The sequence below is a fragment of the Elaeis guineensis genome, chromosome 10, assembly GCF_000442705.2.
Source record: "Elaeis guineensis isolate ETL-2024a chromosome 10, EG11, whole genome shotgun sequence".
Classification (NCBI taxonomy): domain Eukaryota; kingdom Viridiplantae; phylum Streptophyta; class Magnoliopsida; order Arecales; family Arecaceae; genus Elaeis; species Elaeis guineensis.
This window is the reverse complement of record NC_026002.2, coordinates 22,113,949-22,131,512: the sequence shown is the minus strand read 5'-3', so window position 1 is coordinate 22,131,512 and position 17,564 is coordinate 22,113,949. Positions and strand designations below refer to the sequence as shown.

General features: G+C 33.4%; 1 protein-coding gene across 1 annotated transcript; it reads right to left on the bottom strand.

The window, feature by feature from the left end:
• Positions 1 to 2,041: 2,041 nt before the first annotated feature.
• On the bottom strand, positions 2,042 to 14,193 carry LOC105059805 (obg-like ATPase 1). The gene is made up of 13 exons (XM_010943253.4): positions 13,965 to 14,193; positions 12,997 to 13,164; positions 12,276 to 12,399; positions 11,160 to 11,251; positions 9,681 to 9,779; positions 8,383 to 8,496; positions 7,094 to 7,158; positions 6,618 to 6,734; positions 4,692 to 4,767; positions 4,194 to 4,286; positions 2,627 to 2,677; positions 2,377 to 2,490; positions 2,042 to 2,283 (listed from the first exon to the last, which is right to left on the bottom strand). The coding sequence occupies exons 1-12, from the start codon at positions 14,049 to 14,051 to the stop codon at positions 2,392 to 2,394; spliced, it is 1,185 nt and encodes a 394-aa protein (XP_010941555.3). The 5' UTR covers positions 14,052 to 14,193; the 3' UTR covers positions 2,042 to 2,283; positions 2,377 to 2,391.
• Between the last annotated feature and the right edge of the window lie 3,371 nt (positions 14,194 to 17,564).

The window sequence follows — 17,564 nt, the reverse complement described above, 5'->3', positions numbered from 1 at the left end:
TACCAATTGGCATTAATTTCACTCAACTAAAAGAAATAAACCGCATTGCCTCTTTACCTTGGGTGATACGAGCCCATATTCAACCATCAACATGATTGCATCTCCCAACCCTGAAAACGGTCTCAGTACATTATCTCCTCCACGATCCTAATATATATCTTGAACTCTAATCAGCAGCCTCAATGGAGTTCTCTATGGGAAAAAATATAACAGGACATTGCTGCACCTTCTTGCCTTGGACATTCTTTTTTAAATTACGGATATGCCAAGGGTTGCTTATTGCATAGTATTATTTTGCATAGGACCAATCTGCATGATCTGATGAGAACCTTTTGTACCCAGAGCTGGAGGGCCAACCTTATATCATGATAGAACGGGCTTCAGCTCTTGATAAAGTTTAGCTATCAAAATAACAACACAAGTCCTTCAAAACACCCCATTACTCAATCTCGAGAATCATCCCCTCCTTTTCATCCTCTCAAAAAATTTCTTGCATCTAGAAACAACATGCATGTCCAACAAAACCATTTTTGCATGTCTTCATAGAGAAGAGACATCCATGGGCATATTAGTTTGTTAGGGGCAGTGCTGGAAGGCAGACACCTTTTCATCGGCATCATGTTAATTTGGTATGCTTCTTGAGAATCCTGTTGTAATCCATTCTTGCAGTCTGCACTCGGTAAAAGTTCTTATAATATATTAAAGTATTGCATGTATTGCATTTGGTTCTTTCCAAGTAGAATCGCATCCGGGTGCATATAAACCATTCACTACTAATGATAGATACAAGAACTGGCCGCAGTTTACAAGCATAGTTTACATTCCAATAATAGTAAAATCCAGCTAAAGTTTGAAAACAAGAGGGCAGGAGCTGGAGTGTGAACAGAGAAAGGAATGCTAATGACAACATGATTGACATTATAAGCATTACTTCTAAGGGCATGCTTGGTGTTGCTTGTGCTTTTAAAAAAGCTATTATAAAAGAAGCCAGAAGCTATATTTCCTAGCTTCTCCTCTACGTCACATGGACTCAGGTTCGTGTGTTGGATGCGGCTATGTGCCTACTTGTCAGATCCTTTTAATATCCAAAGATTTACATGTCAAAGTGGCATCCCAATGTCTGTTTACAAGTATCGAGTGAAGATACTTCAGACTAAATTAGAGGCTCTGGGTAGCATAGGTCCTCCTAAAAGCACTTTTTTGACCTTTTCCTCCTGTAGAAGCACCTCTTTACACTATTACCAAGCACTATTTTTTTCTAAAAGGTACGTTTTTGCTTTGAAAGTTTCGAAAGGCCATTGTTAAGCAACACAAAACATGCCCTAACAAAGCTCCAACTGCCTAGTTACAGCATAGGATCAGTCAGGAACAGTGCTTAGAATCTCAGTTTCGCCCATCTTCACAAGTTACAAGATCACACTGCAAGGTATGTGCCCTTCAAAAGCTCTCTGACCGTTAGTTAGCCAGACAAATAACAGATAGTTAGGCACTCTATCATAAAATTAAAATGACTGATAACCTTGGAATCTGATCTTTCAGCAAATGCAAGCAAGATGCTTGCATAGCAGATAAACAGAACCATATATATATATATATATATATATGCCATGGGTTTATCCCTCACTTGGACCTATTGACTACTCCAGTTGCTATCATCTGGATCATTATGTCATTCATGAATGATCAGTATATAACAAAGTAATAGACAGATCAAAACTACATATACATAACTCGGTGAAGGTGCCATCAAAATTAGTAATGTGAACAATAAAATGTACAAGCAATATGCAATAACATAAGCCTCTCCTCTTTAACACTATAGCCAATAGGACAAGGTTAAAAAGGTAACTAACTTGTAGTGCCATAAATATGCAGAAAACACAGGGCATTCAAATTTCCTTTTGAGTACATAATCAATTCTGTTTTGTTCAAACAAAGAAAATATCCTTGAGAGTGAAAACAGCTTGATTTATGAAAGCAGCTCAGATCAGGATGTGATCAAGCAAAGAACAGCAAAAGGGAAGAAAAGGTACCATTACAGTGATCATCAGAACCCAGATATTTTCAATTATGGACTTGGTTACCAAAAATTTACTTCACAAGACAATAAAGCTATAGTTCTCCACACTGAATTGGTACTTGATATACATATATGGATCTGAAAGCCACCAGACAGGATATTATATATGATATGAATCAGTGTCCTTACAATCTGTTTCAGGAAAAATTTGAATTTGCTCCCAGCAGTACAACTTCATTTGATGAACCAAGTATATAAATGACCTACATTTAGTGAAGTAGATAACATTAAAAAAGCAATCCAAATGCATGACAGCAAAAGCATGAACTTAGGAGCACTTTAGAAAGGGCAATCACCTTCAAAAAGAGTTTTCACTTTTTCCCACCCCCAGAAACATTGAATTTGAAGAAGATAATATCTCCATCCTGAACAACATAGGTCTTCCCTTCTTGCCTGTACTTCCCAGCAGCCTGTAAGAAGCAACACAAAAGATCAGGAATTATATTTTCATGATTATGAAGAATAAAATGTAGATAATGAGAAGGGGCCACTAACTACAGTGGGCGTGACATCCAAAATAAAGTACATGTTACCATAGTCCAGTACCTTGACTGCAGCTTCACTGCCCAGTTCTTTTAGATCTTCAAACTTCATGACCTGAAGACAATACAAGTTACCAAATAAAAAATCATTTCATGGAAATAAAAACTTATGTCCTACGTATTTCTAAATATTTTGATTCAAGCAACATATAAGCTAAACATCTTATCCTATGTAATACAAGTGAATAGTAACTGCATTGCACATTAATTAAAATCTTGCACATATGCTCCTTGACAAAGGGGATTGACAGATTTTTGCTTTTGTTGCTTAAAATTTGAAGCAGGAAAGTGAACTAACACTTGGATATGGAGACAATATATCTAGGTAGTAACAACAGACACACGAGATATTGGAAGCAAATATTGGTCAAAAATGTAGCATCCCACTTTCTCATTAGCATAAATAATAAAAGCAGGGTGGACACAGAATAAATACAGTATTATCATAAACAAAGGACAGCATTACTCACACAAACTGTTGTCTCATGTTTGGATACTAATGTTAGTTCCATGGAGCATTTTCCAATATGAAATAATTAAATAGAAATAATTCATACTTGATGCCTAAGTTAAAAGGAACTGCATTATTGCTGTCTGAATCAAGATACAAAAAACCCATAACTTCATAACAGAACACTATAAAGTCAAAAACAAGAAGAATGAAAGACTGCAGCACCCAGAAAGCATGCAAAGTTATACGATGATTAAAAGCATCATATAAAAAAAGGCCAAGATTATCTCCAAAGCCCATCCAGGAAATGCATATGCAAATCCTACCCATTAATGACTTAGATACTAATTAACTATGGTAAGAACCTTACAAGCTAAATCCTATGCCAGTGATTTCCATCTTCATTTGATCATATCAAAGACTGAAAACAAACACGATATTTCCTCCTCTAGTTGAAAAGACAGTTGAAATACAATGCTACAGATGGGATTTAGGCCCATGACAAGTGCATAATACAAAGTACGCTAAATTGAGATTCATGGATATGTTAAGAATCTTCAAAAGCATCTAAAATAACTGGGAACTAAAAATCAAAAGTTTGCAATCCTTGGCTAACCATAATGTTTTCAGCTGATATCAGATTTTTTCTATAAATAAGAAATTGTAAAGAGAATCATGGTAGGTCAGATGATACTGTTCACACAGAGGTCACATCCACACTGTTTAAGGCCTTCCCGCAGGAATCAGGAAGAGAGAGGGGTTGTAGGGGGTAGGGAATAAGGGAGGAGAGGAAGAGGATAGAAGAATGGAGAAGATAAGGAAAAAAGACATCAAAAATTGCTGTAAGGAAACAAAAGACCCAGGGAGGTCTTTTTCTTCCTCCCGCAGGCTTCAGGCTTTCAACAGGGGGAGGTGGGGTTTAATATGACCATCTCAGATGACTGCCCAATCAATGAATCCAACAGATTACTCAAAGAGGCCCTAAATGTCTTCACCACCCTGAGAAAATATAAGTGGGATCTCTAAACTGCACCTCTCTCATAGCATGACTTTCTAGTCACAAAATAAATAAATAAGTAAAGTTCATGTCTATGCAATCAGAGTAAGATAGCGGAAATACCTCGGCACATATAAAACCTTTTTCAAAATCAGAATGAATGGCACCCGCAGCTTGAGGGGCTTTGGTTTGCCGTCTGATCTGCCAACATTTTACCTAATAACAGCCAAAATTTCATCATAAGAGAGGCCATCCGGTCAGTCAATAAATAACATTATGCTGTTCTAGTCTTGCAGCTGTCATACAAATCACAGGGTAAGAGATGGCATCGTTGGTAGTAAATATCATATTGAAAAGAAACTATGAATGTAGCATGCAGAGTAACTCATCATCACAGAGAATTTCCTTTTCAGAAATGACAGTTACATGTACCAACTGCTATGAAACGAATTATCTTAAGTTGGATATAAATCAGCAGATGGTAAGAAACCTTCACCACAACCAGCAAGTTGTGATTGAAAGTGAATGAGACGTTGACCAAAAACCTTAACATCATGTACTGTAAACCACATGATCAAATAGGTCAAATATGGTAATATGCCTGTTCGGAAGAGGTAATACCTCATCTGGACCAGCAGTGAAAAAGTATATAAGGTTGATTGCAGCAAAACCAGTCTTTATGATTTTAGGGATAGCACTGCAGCAACATAAAGCCCAAACATTTCAGAAATATGCCTTACACACATATACATAAACCTTTGTTCAGAATGCGTGTGCATGCAATTTAAGAATGCTGACTAGTATATCCAAGTCATTGCTTGTACAAAGCTGTCAGAAAAATCTAGCATTTTGGGGGTAAAAACATATGAAGCTCACTAATATTTTGTCAAGCATAATGTTTTTAATGCCATGTTTTAGAACCTCCAAATCAGAAGCTTACAGTGACAGGCATATGATATGAGCTATGTTCCAAAATAAAATCACGTCCTAAAATTCTTTGATTGGGTCAAATCATCAAATGGAAAAAGCAAACAAGAGATAGTAACCTCCTATCAAATTGTTTGAAATTTAATGGGCACAACATCTCTTATTTTCTTAGAAAAACTAGTTTAGCCAACAGGCATATATATTAGCTTTGCCAGACCTTCTAGAGTTACAATATTATACTTTACGTGGATGTACTTAAAGAAAATAATAAATTTAAGTAATATTAGTACCTACAAGAAATTTTTTGTCCGTCATAAGTTCACACTCTCAAACCATCAAATTAGTTCAGTTTGGAACAACCATATTTCTAGCAAATTATGAATCTTCTAATCTTTATCTATCCAAAGCATAAAAGTGATTAGGAATTTGAACTTTATTATATGGATATTCTGATGTGTCTATACCAGTGCATGCATTACTAAAGAACATATGGAAATCACTAGCTGTAGCAGAAAATGTTCTGAGGACTGAACAGCCCAAAATATCTATCAAAAATTAGTAAAAGTAATGACAACAGTTTTGACATTAAAGCTAAAGATAATAAGTAGATAACAAGTAATATAATTTGATTCTAGTCAAGTGTTTCCTTAGAAAGAACATTGTTTACAGTTCTAGACAATGAATTAATCAGCTCCAATACAATGTATGAGGGGCTCAGTGGAGAAGTTTAACTGCTAGATGCAATGAAGTTCAAAAGAGTAATGATGCCTGAGTACTTGGCAAAGTGTAGAGGAACAGTGCAAAGAACAGGTGAAATTTTCTCACAAAATTTTCCTGTCGCTAAACAGTAATATTTGGCTGACATAGCAATATTCAAGTATGGATGAGGTAATATGCTAGCTCAACAAAGTATATGGGAGGATTCTCAGATCAGTACTTATCTGTTGTTGGGCATGCTGAGTCACCATATAAGAGTCAAGACATTACATGCCATACACAAGAAAAAAAATATTGCAAACAGGAAATATTACTACTCAAGCATACTGTTGCTTCCGCTGCTATAATACGTAGGCGCACATTGGTGATATTCAACCACATCAGAATTCTTTGTCTTAATTTGAGAACATTACCTTTTTGCCAACAAAAAAAAATATTTTCAAATGATGATCTAAATTTCTCATTCATAAGTCAAATCAAAACTTTTCATATGTTTTTTTAACCAAAGAGAGAAAAAAAAAGAATATTTCTAAATGAAGATCTAAATTTCTTCTTCATAAGCAAATCAAAACTCCTCAACATAAAGAGAGAGCATGGGAGCACAAACATCCTAGAATAATGCTTTGTATATGAACAAGATGACTTTCAGAGAGCACAATTCACACATAAAGGAATATAACATGTACATTTATACTGGTTTATCAGGGTTAAGAAAAAGGTACTGGATGGGAAAGATGAAAAACAATTAAAATTGAACAGTAAGGCATAAACCATTCGGTCCTGATCATCATGTCCAAGTTGTGCAACATTTTTCCTTACATGTTGCATGGAACCCATGCAGTTTATTGGTCAGTAAATATTTAATAAAGATGAGACCAAGAATGCAATTCATTAAAAACTTGCCTCTGTATTTTGTTTGCCTCACAGTATTTAGGAGCTTCACCCTCTGGCATATCTACAAGATTCTTTTCAAAAACACAGCTGAAAGGAATAATAGGCTCACCACCATGATCCTGCACCCTAAAAGTATGAGTAATAAAATATCAGACAAAAATATTGATGTTTCTATGAGAAAATGAATGAAATAACCTAAATTTCCTTTGTCTAAAACAGAAATAAGGGCACAAGACTACACTACAGTTCTATCACAACAGCTATAACATGATAAAGCAAGGAACCGTCCAAAAGATTAATGACATAAGGGTGACTAATTTATTAAATCTCCAGATCTGAAACACTGATTTCTTACAAAAGTATGTTGCCAAAGAAAGACATAGGCCAAACATAAAGGGTAACATGGGGTGCAAGAGCATTAAATTCATTTCAAGCCACGGCCAGATGCTACTCTAACAGTTCAACACTATTGGTGGGAGGCATACCAAGCATGTATCTTGGGTAGAAACTTGTTCTTTTTTCTTTGATAGTCCTTCTCATTCATATTCACCTGCAAACAAAATATGGCAACAAACAGAGCATTAAAATATTGTTTTCACATAAATGAAAAAGTGCAAGATGAAGAATGAATGGAAGAAAGAGCAATAGCACAACTTTTAATCCATGACAAATATTGCAAGTTGATATTTATTATAATACAGAGTTTTAAATAGATAAATTTTGAAAATGCTCAAAGGGTCTTGTTACACATGCAAGCAAATAACAGAAAGACTAAAAGTTGCCATTCAAATATAGGCATGATTTTGAGAGCATCTACAGGTCCAAACAGGTTAGATAGGCCTAATCATGCATCATCTTAGTCCAACTGGTTTTCAATTACCTATTTTATTCTTGTCAGGCATCATACCACCAATAAAACATATTACATTAACAGCACTAAGTTATTGTAGTATAAGGCCCACCAAGAATACATGCAAGAGATTTAGCATTATGACCAAAAAGTTTGCTTCTTCACAAACATGACGTGAGATCATAATAGCATGAACTATGCATGTATAACCCATCCTGGTTCGTGTGTACCCAACTTTTCAGAAGATCCTAATGGCAGGATCATGTTGTTCCCAAATTATAAGCAATATTTCAATGGAATTTGATCAAACAAACTGCTAATCAACAACCCTGAAAACATAGCCTTGGTTTCTTTCCACTTGATCTGAGGAACATGTCATCCTTAAGGTGATTAACAAGATTAGACTTACATATTCCAACTTCACCAAGTATTTTATAATGACAATTCAGGCAATCATTATTGACAGCACTGGTGAGTCTCCAACTTCTACACAGGGATAAAAAGATAACTCATATCTGAACACGATTGCAGGAGCACAACTAAAAATATTTCAGTAGGTACAGACAAACTTGCAAGTTGAATAGCCTCTTTATATAAAAGTGGTTATGCAGGATGATTGCTCCATATCACATGGTCAAACTTGCACATAATTGATGTTTCCTTGTGGTTATAAACTAATAACTCAATTTTTCTCTTCATGAAGCTGAAAATGAGCATCCTGATGCATGAGGCTCCCGTCATTGCAAGTTAAATATATGTAGCCTTACCCCGGCATGCAGAGAGGTTGCTTTCATGCTTTCGTGTTTCATGAAGCTAAGCATAAAATCAATCCTTTACTCATATTAAGAAACTTACTTTGGAAGATAACAACTGCATGAGTTAGATATTAGCAAATTGTTAAATTTAGGGAAACAAAACTCATACCAAATAGACAACAGGTTTGGCAGTAAGTAATTGAAAAGTATTCAGGATCTCAACATCAGCAGCTTTCCAATCACCTAGGCGAACATCTTTCCCATCCTTTAGCCATGCTTTAATCTGCAACATGAGAAAGTAATGCCAGACTATTAAAGATTTTATAGCCTCAAACTATTGATAAAGGCTATTTTACATGAATTCAAATTTTGTGTCAAGTATCGGTACGTATCTTATTTGTGGGTCCTTTGAGTATCCAAGAGTTTCTTAATGAACCATGCAAGTGTCATACAAAATATCCATATTTAAGTGTCAAGTGAGAGTTTTTCAGGCCAAAACAAAGGTCTGGATCATATAGGATAAAGGAAAAGCTACAAGGATAAACAAGACAAACCCTGTATGTGAAAATATAAAGAATTACTAACTCAGAACACTGCAAAAAGCTTTCAAGTTTTCCACAATCGCACTAACAAACTCAGAAGAACATTACCTCGTTTCATTTTACTCCGATTAACAAAGATGAATAAATAGAAAACAGATGTTTGTCCTTCTTTTTGGTCCACCAGAGAAGGATAAAAAGGCATTTAAACAGCCCAATATGTTATGCAAAAACATCGTGCTACAACTGGCTGATGAAGAGTTATGTAATTGGAGTAGAATTTTAAATGATATCCATATGTACGATACTAAATGCAATTTCTAGCTCGAGTTAATGTACACTGATAATCATGAGATCTTCAACTATTCTGGGTTCTCTGTTTTCTCCCATCCTCTATGATCTCTTTCCAATTATGCTAGACAGTAGTGTTATCTTATAGTTAGATATGAAGCATTCTAGGCTACTGTTTAGCATATAAAAGAGAACTTGGATGCCCTATATTAGTGGCATTCAAGTACATAGTATGGTGATAAGCTACATATCAAACTGATTTGGTCATTTCCATCAATGAACAGGTGAGCCATAACACACTCCTTTACAAATAACTTTCAATACACACGTCTATAAACATCATCTTGTTTATTATAAAAGCATGATCAACACAATCTAATTCTCCCTCCTTCACTCATCTCCATAGCTAAAATCAATGGAAAGCCTGAGGTAATAAAAGTTCATCTCTATTAACCATCCTTTACAATATACAGATGTCAAACTACAGAAACCATGAGTATAAAGCAACTATGACGTGAAATATGTTCAACAAGATCAATAAATGAATGAATTATAATTAACTTCATGCAAGAAGAACATAGTATGAAGAAATGTATGCATCTCATTAATTAATTTCCAGCAAATCTATTCTGCCAACCTTCTCACACAATTCATGTTCTATTTTTAGCTGCTTGTCATTGCTCCTTTTCATGCTCTTTTCAAGATCCTCCAACCTCCTATCCACGAATTCTATATCCTACAAAGAGCAAATGCAGTAGATAAGAGGTTAAAAATGCTTACACTTTTAGGTTTTGGAAACAAAAAGCTTCACTATGAGGGGGCGGTATCAACAGCAAAACAAATTATGACAAAAATATGACCTAGGAAACTGATGTAAAATACAAATTATAGTGCATAATTCTTGAAGCTTAAAGTTAAACAAAGCACAAACATGAATTTAAAATTTTAAAAATAGTAATAAATTAGAGTAAAAGAAGCATGGGGCTCTAAATATATGTTCTATATGTGTTTCCTTGTGTTTACTATATCTCAAAATTATATTTAATCTGAAGAAAATAGATATCTTTTTCATTATGAAGATGATAAAAAAGCTGACGGCGGCCATATAAAACAGCCATCCTCAATTTTTATATAAAGCTAAAAATGACCAAGGGATCCAAAGAATCTAACTCAAGATCCTTGGCTCACTAGGAAACATATATCACAATATTTTTCACAACAAAACAAATCCCAACCTGAAAGTGATCTAGACTCTAGATCTATGAGAAGAAAAAATTTCCAAAAAAAGGATTCAGTATGCATATAATTTTAGCTCTAATTGCAAAAGAGAATTAATGAAGGTTTGCACAATATACATACTATCATCTTGCTCAACAAAACAAATCCCAACCTGAAAGTGATCTAGACTCTAGATCTATGAGAAGAAAATTACCAAAAAAAGGATTCAGTATGCATATAATTTTAGCTCTAATTGCAATAGAGAATTAATGAAGGTTTGCACAATATACATACTATCATCTTGCAGGGCCAATAAATGCTTCTTATAAAAAGCAACATATGAGATTTTAAAAATAAAGCATCCAGCATAAAGGATATAATACTGCATGCTTCCATGAACTTACATGGTGTTTAAGCTATTCCACCATTTAACCTAAGTTATTATAAACTATGATAAAATCCTGTGGAATGAATCTCATAGAGATTCTCTGAAGAGACATAAAATGAATACACATGGTATATGCTTTAAACTCCATCTTACTAACTGCCCAATACATGATAATAGTAAATACAATGAAATGTATGAGCATTCTTTTGATTGCATTTGAGAATACAAATGCTCCATTATAGATATAAGCCGCACAAAAATAACAATAGCAAAGACCAAAAATGATGGATAACTTTTAATATGGGGTAAGGTGGGTACAAAAAAATGGCATGTATTGATAGCATGTATATTAAAAATAGTTGGGTTGGGTCAAGGGGTGAGTCTGAAGTCACCTGACAGATCAACAAAATAAAGCACTTCAAATATATCCAGCAATCTGGATATGCTTAATACATAACTAGCAAACCTACAGCAGACAACATATCTCTTAAGAATAAAGATCAAAAATACCTTAAGTCGTAGTTCCTCACTTATTGTCTCCAAATCCCTAACCGGATCCACAGAGTCATCAACATGAATTATTTCTGGATCTTCAAATGCTCCTGGCACATGACAAAAGTGTCTTCAGCTACTACCAATATATGAAAAATCAAAAAAGAAATTAAAAAGAAAAAGAATGAAACCTCATAAACTCTTGCTGCTGTACATAATAAATGAAAATGTGAAACAATAATATAATGGCATCAATTTATTGTATGTTGTTATTAAAAGTCTTGAATGATAAGCTTATGGAACAAATGAAAACTCAAGATTACCTAGACATATGAGACAAGTGTCTAGGTGAACAAAAGAATCTGACATGGAAACTTTCAAAAAACTTGATATGGTCACCATGTAAGGGTTCACATATACGTATGAAAGTTGCATAAGATGCACTACAGCTTAATAAACTTAACCCTACCCCTGATTGAGGACATATTAAATAGGAGATTGTCACTATAGAAGTGCCCAAGTGCTGAGAAGGAAAGGCAATCTAATCATGTTTGACCACATAAATAGTCAATGGTGCATTCCAAGTGATCCAAGTACATGATCCTTCAAAACCCATTTATATAATGTTCGGTCTCTTAGTAAAGTACAAAACATATAAATCTTTCTAGTCATTTAACTGATCGCACATAGCTAACATTCGCAAACATATAAACAACAGTGATAAATTATTCTTTGGCTCAACAGGTTTGCTGCATCAAGCATATATCCAATATGACATCCCTAAATGGGAAATCGCTTTTCACAACTTTCAAATCTTCTTTTATCTTCCCTTTTTTCTTCTAATCCTAAATCCAGGAGCACTCTGAGGCAGCACATGACCATGTAATTAAGTTCTCCCTGCTTTACCCACTGGAAGGGGAATACTTGATGATCCAAAGAGTTGCATATCTTTGCAAGTGAAAACATGCTATAGCAATAAAACAAAAACAACAGTAGTTTACCTCAAGTAATCACACTATGCAAATTACTTCATGACCTGAGCAAATTTGACACCAAAGTTGGTTTTACTACTCAATAACACATAATAGAAATGAGAATCTCTTGTCCTAAAGGCAGAAAGACAAAGAATCTTACTTAACACATGAAAGATGCCATCAACTGCACGTATGTGAGATAGGAAGTTGTTCCCCAGACCCTGCCCTTCATGAGCCCCTCTTACAAGTCCAGCAATGTCATGTATTTCCAAATATGCCATTACCTGAATGGAAGACCATCCCATACGGCTGTTATATTATTTAGAAAAATATGGCTTGAACAAGAGGTCAACAGTAAATAGTCTGAAATAGATACAACCCACACAGCACGCAACATGAAAAAGGACATGGGTTTTTATAACTTTTAAGTTCTCCTAGAATACAGTTCTTACCAACAGCCAGCAATTACACTGAAGGTTACCCTGATAGTAACAAGGAAAAAAGACAGGATAGGAATGCAAGACCACTGTAGCTTCACAGTAGCAGCACTACCATTAGATGACCATAGGGCATTTATGTCTGTCAAAGGACTCCTTCACTTAAAAACCATGTTGTATAACATGGCATCAAGCTAAACTTCATCAATGTATCAATCCCATAAATCTCTAACCGCACTTCCTGACACCACAGTCTCTGGATAGTGCATTCGAAAGGAGAAACAAGAACAATATTCAACTAGTTGCAAGAAAATATAACAGAACATGCGAAACCTTAGTGGAGTCTTTATTCTTTGAGAAGCACAAATGAAATCATATCAAAATATAAGGAGATTACTTATAGCAATGAAAAGAAAATTTAAGTCGAGAGAATTGGTCACAAACCTCACTCTTTGGCTTATATAATTGACAGAGCCAATCAAACCTTTTATCAGGGATATTAATCCGTGCCTCATTTGGTTCTATGGTACAGAAAGGGAAGTTCTCTGCTGGGATTGAGAGCTTTGTTAGTGTGTTGAAAAGGGTTGACTTCCCAACATTAGGCAACCCAACCTGTGAATCAAAATAATGACATACGCCACTAATTAGTTAAGAATGATAATTTCCAATTCCAGGTTCACATCAGAAACTAATAATAAGATCAAATTAGAGAAGCCAAAGAAGAGAAAGCACTCTAAAATTCTGTATAACAGAAGGTATCAAGAAATGAAAAAAACAGAAGACCTTAAGACATATTTATTGATCAAACAGAAAGGATAACATTGCCAACGGAGATACAAACTAAATGTTTCACATCCATTTTTATGGTCTCTAGCATTTCATTTTGTCTAAAAATTGTAGATTTAACTATTATAAAATGCAAAAATGAGCACATAATACAGATTCCTAGTCGTCCAAAAGCAACAAAGAAAATAAGTACATGCTGCTAACATAATTAGCTAAAATCTTCAACTGATATAACTTGACATGATTTTAAGCAAACATAAACAGTACAAAATAAATCATCTGAGCAACAGCAGTGCAACTAAATCATACTGAAGCAAAGCGTGTATACAGAGTGGAATTTGAAAAAATTTGCAAATCAGCAGATATTTGTGCAGTTGAAATTAAAACCGAAGAACTAAAATTTAGAAATGAAGCCCATGATACTTCCAAAGATCCTAATTCTTTTAATAAAATCAACTAGAGCAACCAATATCGAAAATCAGAGCTTATAGCGATCCAAAGTACCTAAACTCCTTCCAAAATCAAAACAGGTCCTAAGGACTGCTTCGCGACTGCAAACGATGGAATTCAACTCGACAGCCAGATCTTAGAAAAATTTCAGGGAGAGGTGTGGATTCGACACTTACGATTCCAATCTTCAAATGGGAGGAGAACCGACCCAGAATAGGCCGCTCGGGGGCAGCATCCTTCGATTTGGCAGCCTTCGGAGGCATCTCCGATATCCTGCCAGGAGCTCCTCCAAGATTTTTCAAGGGTTTTGCTGCCCAGAGGTTTTTTTCCCAGCTCTGACTAGGTTGCAATGGTTCGATTTCGCCCCAAGGTTTCGCCTTTAGAGCAGGAAATCTAGTGTTTCTAAGATATATATATATAGAGAGAGAGAGAGAGAGATTAAATTCTGTTAATGAAAACATAGAATTATCAACTACTAATGCCATCTCAATCAAAACAAATCTCCCTCGTACCAGATGAAAATAAGAAGTACATGTGAAAAGCATTATGTTATTAAAATATTAAAAATATTTTTAAAATATTATTTAAAAATAAAAAATAAAAAATATTGTGTTATTAAAGTATTGAAAGTATTATGTTATTAAAATATTGAAAGCATCTTAAAAATACTGTCTAAAAAAAATAAAAAATATTATGTTATTAAAATATTGAAAACAATAACTTATAGATAAAAATATTATAGTTCATAAAACTTATAATTATATTCTTATAATTAAATTTCAATCATGTGAATTAAATTGAAGTTTAATAAATTATTATTGATTATTCATCATTCATTCCACTATCATTAATGTAGCTGAGAATTTAGATTGAAACTAGAAATTTAGATTAGCTAATATATAACCTATTATTTTGTCATGGGTTTGCCACTTCGAATTTTATGGATTTGTTATTTATAATGGCTGAATATTATTTGAGAGAAGTTTTTCTATTATCGGAGATATTATTGAGAGTAGAAGGTATAGTTTCATGTTCTATAATCTTTTTTTTATCCATTGTTATTTTTTTATTTTTTTTTTATTTTGCCATTTTACTCTATGTCTGCAATCATTTGGATATTCAAGTGGTGCTTTTGTTTAGGATTGACTATGTATCAACTGGTATTTTATGCGTAATCCATATTTAAGTGTGGTAAAATATTTATTCAAAATTAGATATAATGGTCGATTATCGATTTGCGAGATTACGAAGGCATTTCATTTTATGTCAGAAATGTTTGTTGAGAAACATGAGGATTATCATCGTGGACAACAAATGCCTTATACGTTATACTGAGTAAATATTATTTGCAAAGTTGAATATTATCGTTGGGCAAGATTATAGAGGAGAAAGATTTTAAATGAGAAACAAAAGTTACGATATGGGATAAGCAATTGTGCAATAGAAAAACGAAGCTAATTACTCTTGGCAAAAGAAAGATTGATATATTATCCGGTGATCTTGATCGGCAAGTAATGATTGTTTTTACCATATTGGATTAGATACTACTTAGTTAGAATTTGAATGGAACAGCCCGTGCAATGTCAGGATATAATTTTTTTAAAAATTTATCTTTTGCAAATTATTCAAATATGATTACTTTTGTAGATTTATATCACATAACCAATGGCCTATATGCATTGTATTTATTGCAACCAACAATAAACAGATTAGCACTAGGCTTGCCAAACAAAGGAGATGGACTATACTGGCAAAGAAAAAATAGATGAAAATGTCTATGAGAATTGGTGCTGCGCTTGGTGGTGGTGGGAACCATAATCAAGGTATGATAAAAACTAATATAGATAGCACTTACAGGTTTCTTATTATATGTTGCAAATATATGTCATTAGTTATATAATGTATATATGTGTAATTTGTAGAAATTGCTTTGTTTAATAGGCTTACATGATTTTATTGAAGAAGATAAAAATAATGATAGGATTGATGAAACTGATCAAGATAATATGATGATGAATTTCTGCCAACAACTGTTGGTCAGATTTTAATTTTCACACTCACTATTAGCTTAACAAATTTATCATTGATGATTATCTAAATAATATTTGCATAGATGATTGTTCAGTTTGTGAATGATATGAACATGGTAATTGATAATTTGTATAATGTATGTATGAGTAATTTATAAAAATTGTTTAATTTAACAAGCTTACATGATCTTATTGAAGAAGATGAAAATAATATTAAGATTGATATAATTGATCAAGATACTGGCGATGATGAATTTTAGCCAATAATTGCTGGTCAGTTTTTAATTTTCATACTCACTATTAGCTTAACAAATTTATCATTGATGATTATCTCAATAATATGACTTAATTATTTTAAAAATCTTAAATTTTTTAAAAAATTTTATTTTTATCATGAATTTTAATTCATTGCAATCGGATCATCGAATTTTTAAAATATTATAATTTCTCTCCTGACTGCTACTTCCATCTAAAAATTATGGTGGAAATAGTCACGTGACACCATATGATACATATTGGAAGCTAATGTGACATGAAACTAGCTGACGTAAAATTCTAAACTCCTTTTTCTCCTTTTTCCTCCTCTTTTAGTTAAGGTTTAATCTCCTCCTTTCTCCTTTTTTCTTCTCTTCTAACTAGGGTTTAAACTCTTTTTTTCAACTTTTTCTCCTCTTGTAGCTGGGATTTCTACTTCTCATTTTTTCTCCATTTTCCTCTACTATTATCTTCTCCAAAATCTCTACCATTTGTACCTCATCTTTTTTATGTTTAGGGAGGAGACAAACACATGGGCTTAGTATGATTGAAGGAGTTTTATAGCTTCAATATACTATCATATAAAAGATATTTGCCTTCCTAACATATACTCCATGAAAATGGCTTACTTCTTAAGGGTTATAGGGGGTGGCGATGGTGGATTTGGTGGTAGCAATAAAGACGATCTTGATAGTGGTGGTCATGGTGGAAGCTTTGAAGTTGGTGATGGTGGAGATAGAGTTACTAATGGTGGTGTAGGAGGTGCTAAAATTTTAGAGAAGATAGTAGTAAAGAGAAAAAGATAAAGTAAAAAATAGAAACCTTAGCTAGAAGAAAAAAACGAGGAAGAAAAATTTTACAAAGATTCCACATCAGTTATTTCATATCACATTAACTTCCACTATATATCACATGATAGCATGTGATCATTTCTATCATGATGTTAAATAAGAGTAGCAAGTAGAAAAAAATTATAATATTTTAAAATTTTGATGATCTGATTGTAATGAACTAAAGTTCTGGATAAAAATAAAAATTTTCAAAAATTTTAAGATTTTTGAAGTAATTAAGCCCAATAATATTTGCAAATGTGATTGTTAAGTTTGTGAATGATATGAACATAGTACTTGATAATGGAATCAGTCTTTTATTTTGAATTATTGATGATACAATTTTTTATGGATGACTTAAAGAAAACTAAACTACAAAGTAATCAATAATAAACGCATGAGTAGTACATAAATTATAAATACAGGAAAGAAATAAAAAAGAAGTAAAGATGCCTAAATAAATTATTGTGGTAAAGGAGTATTTTCAAGTTAATACAATATATATTGGATTTTAATTATTTATGAAATATTCGATTAAGATTAGAGTTATATCATCTCACTCATATTTATTATTGGCTTATTGATATAGAGTATTTTGATAGATAATCTGGATTTTAGTTATCTTTGTAGTTGTATTCTCTACAAAAATTTCAAATAACAT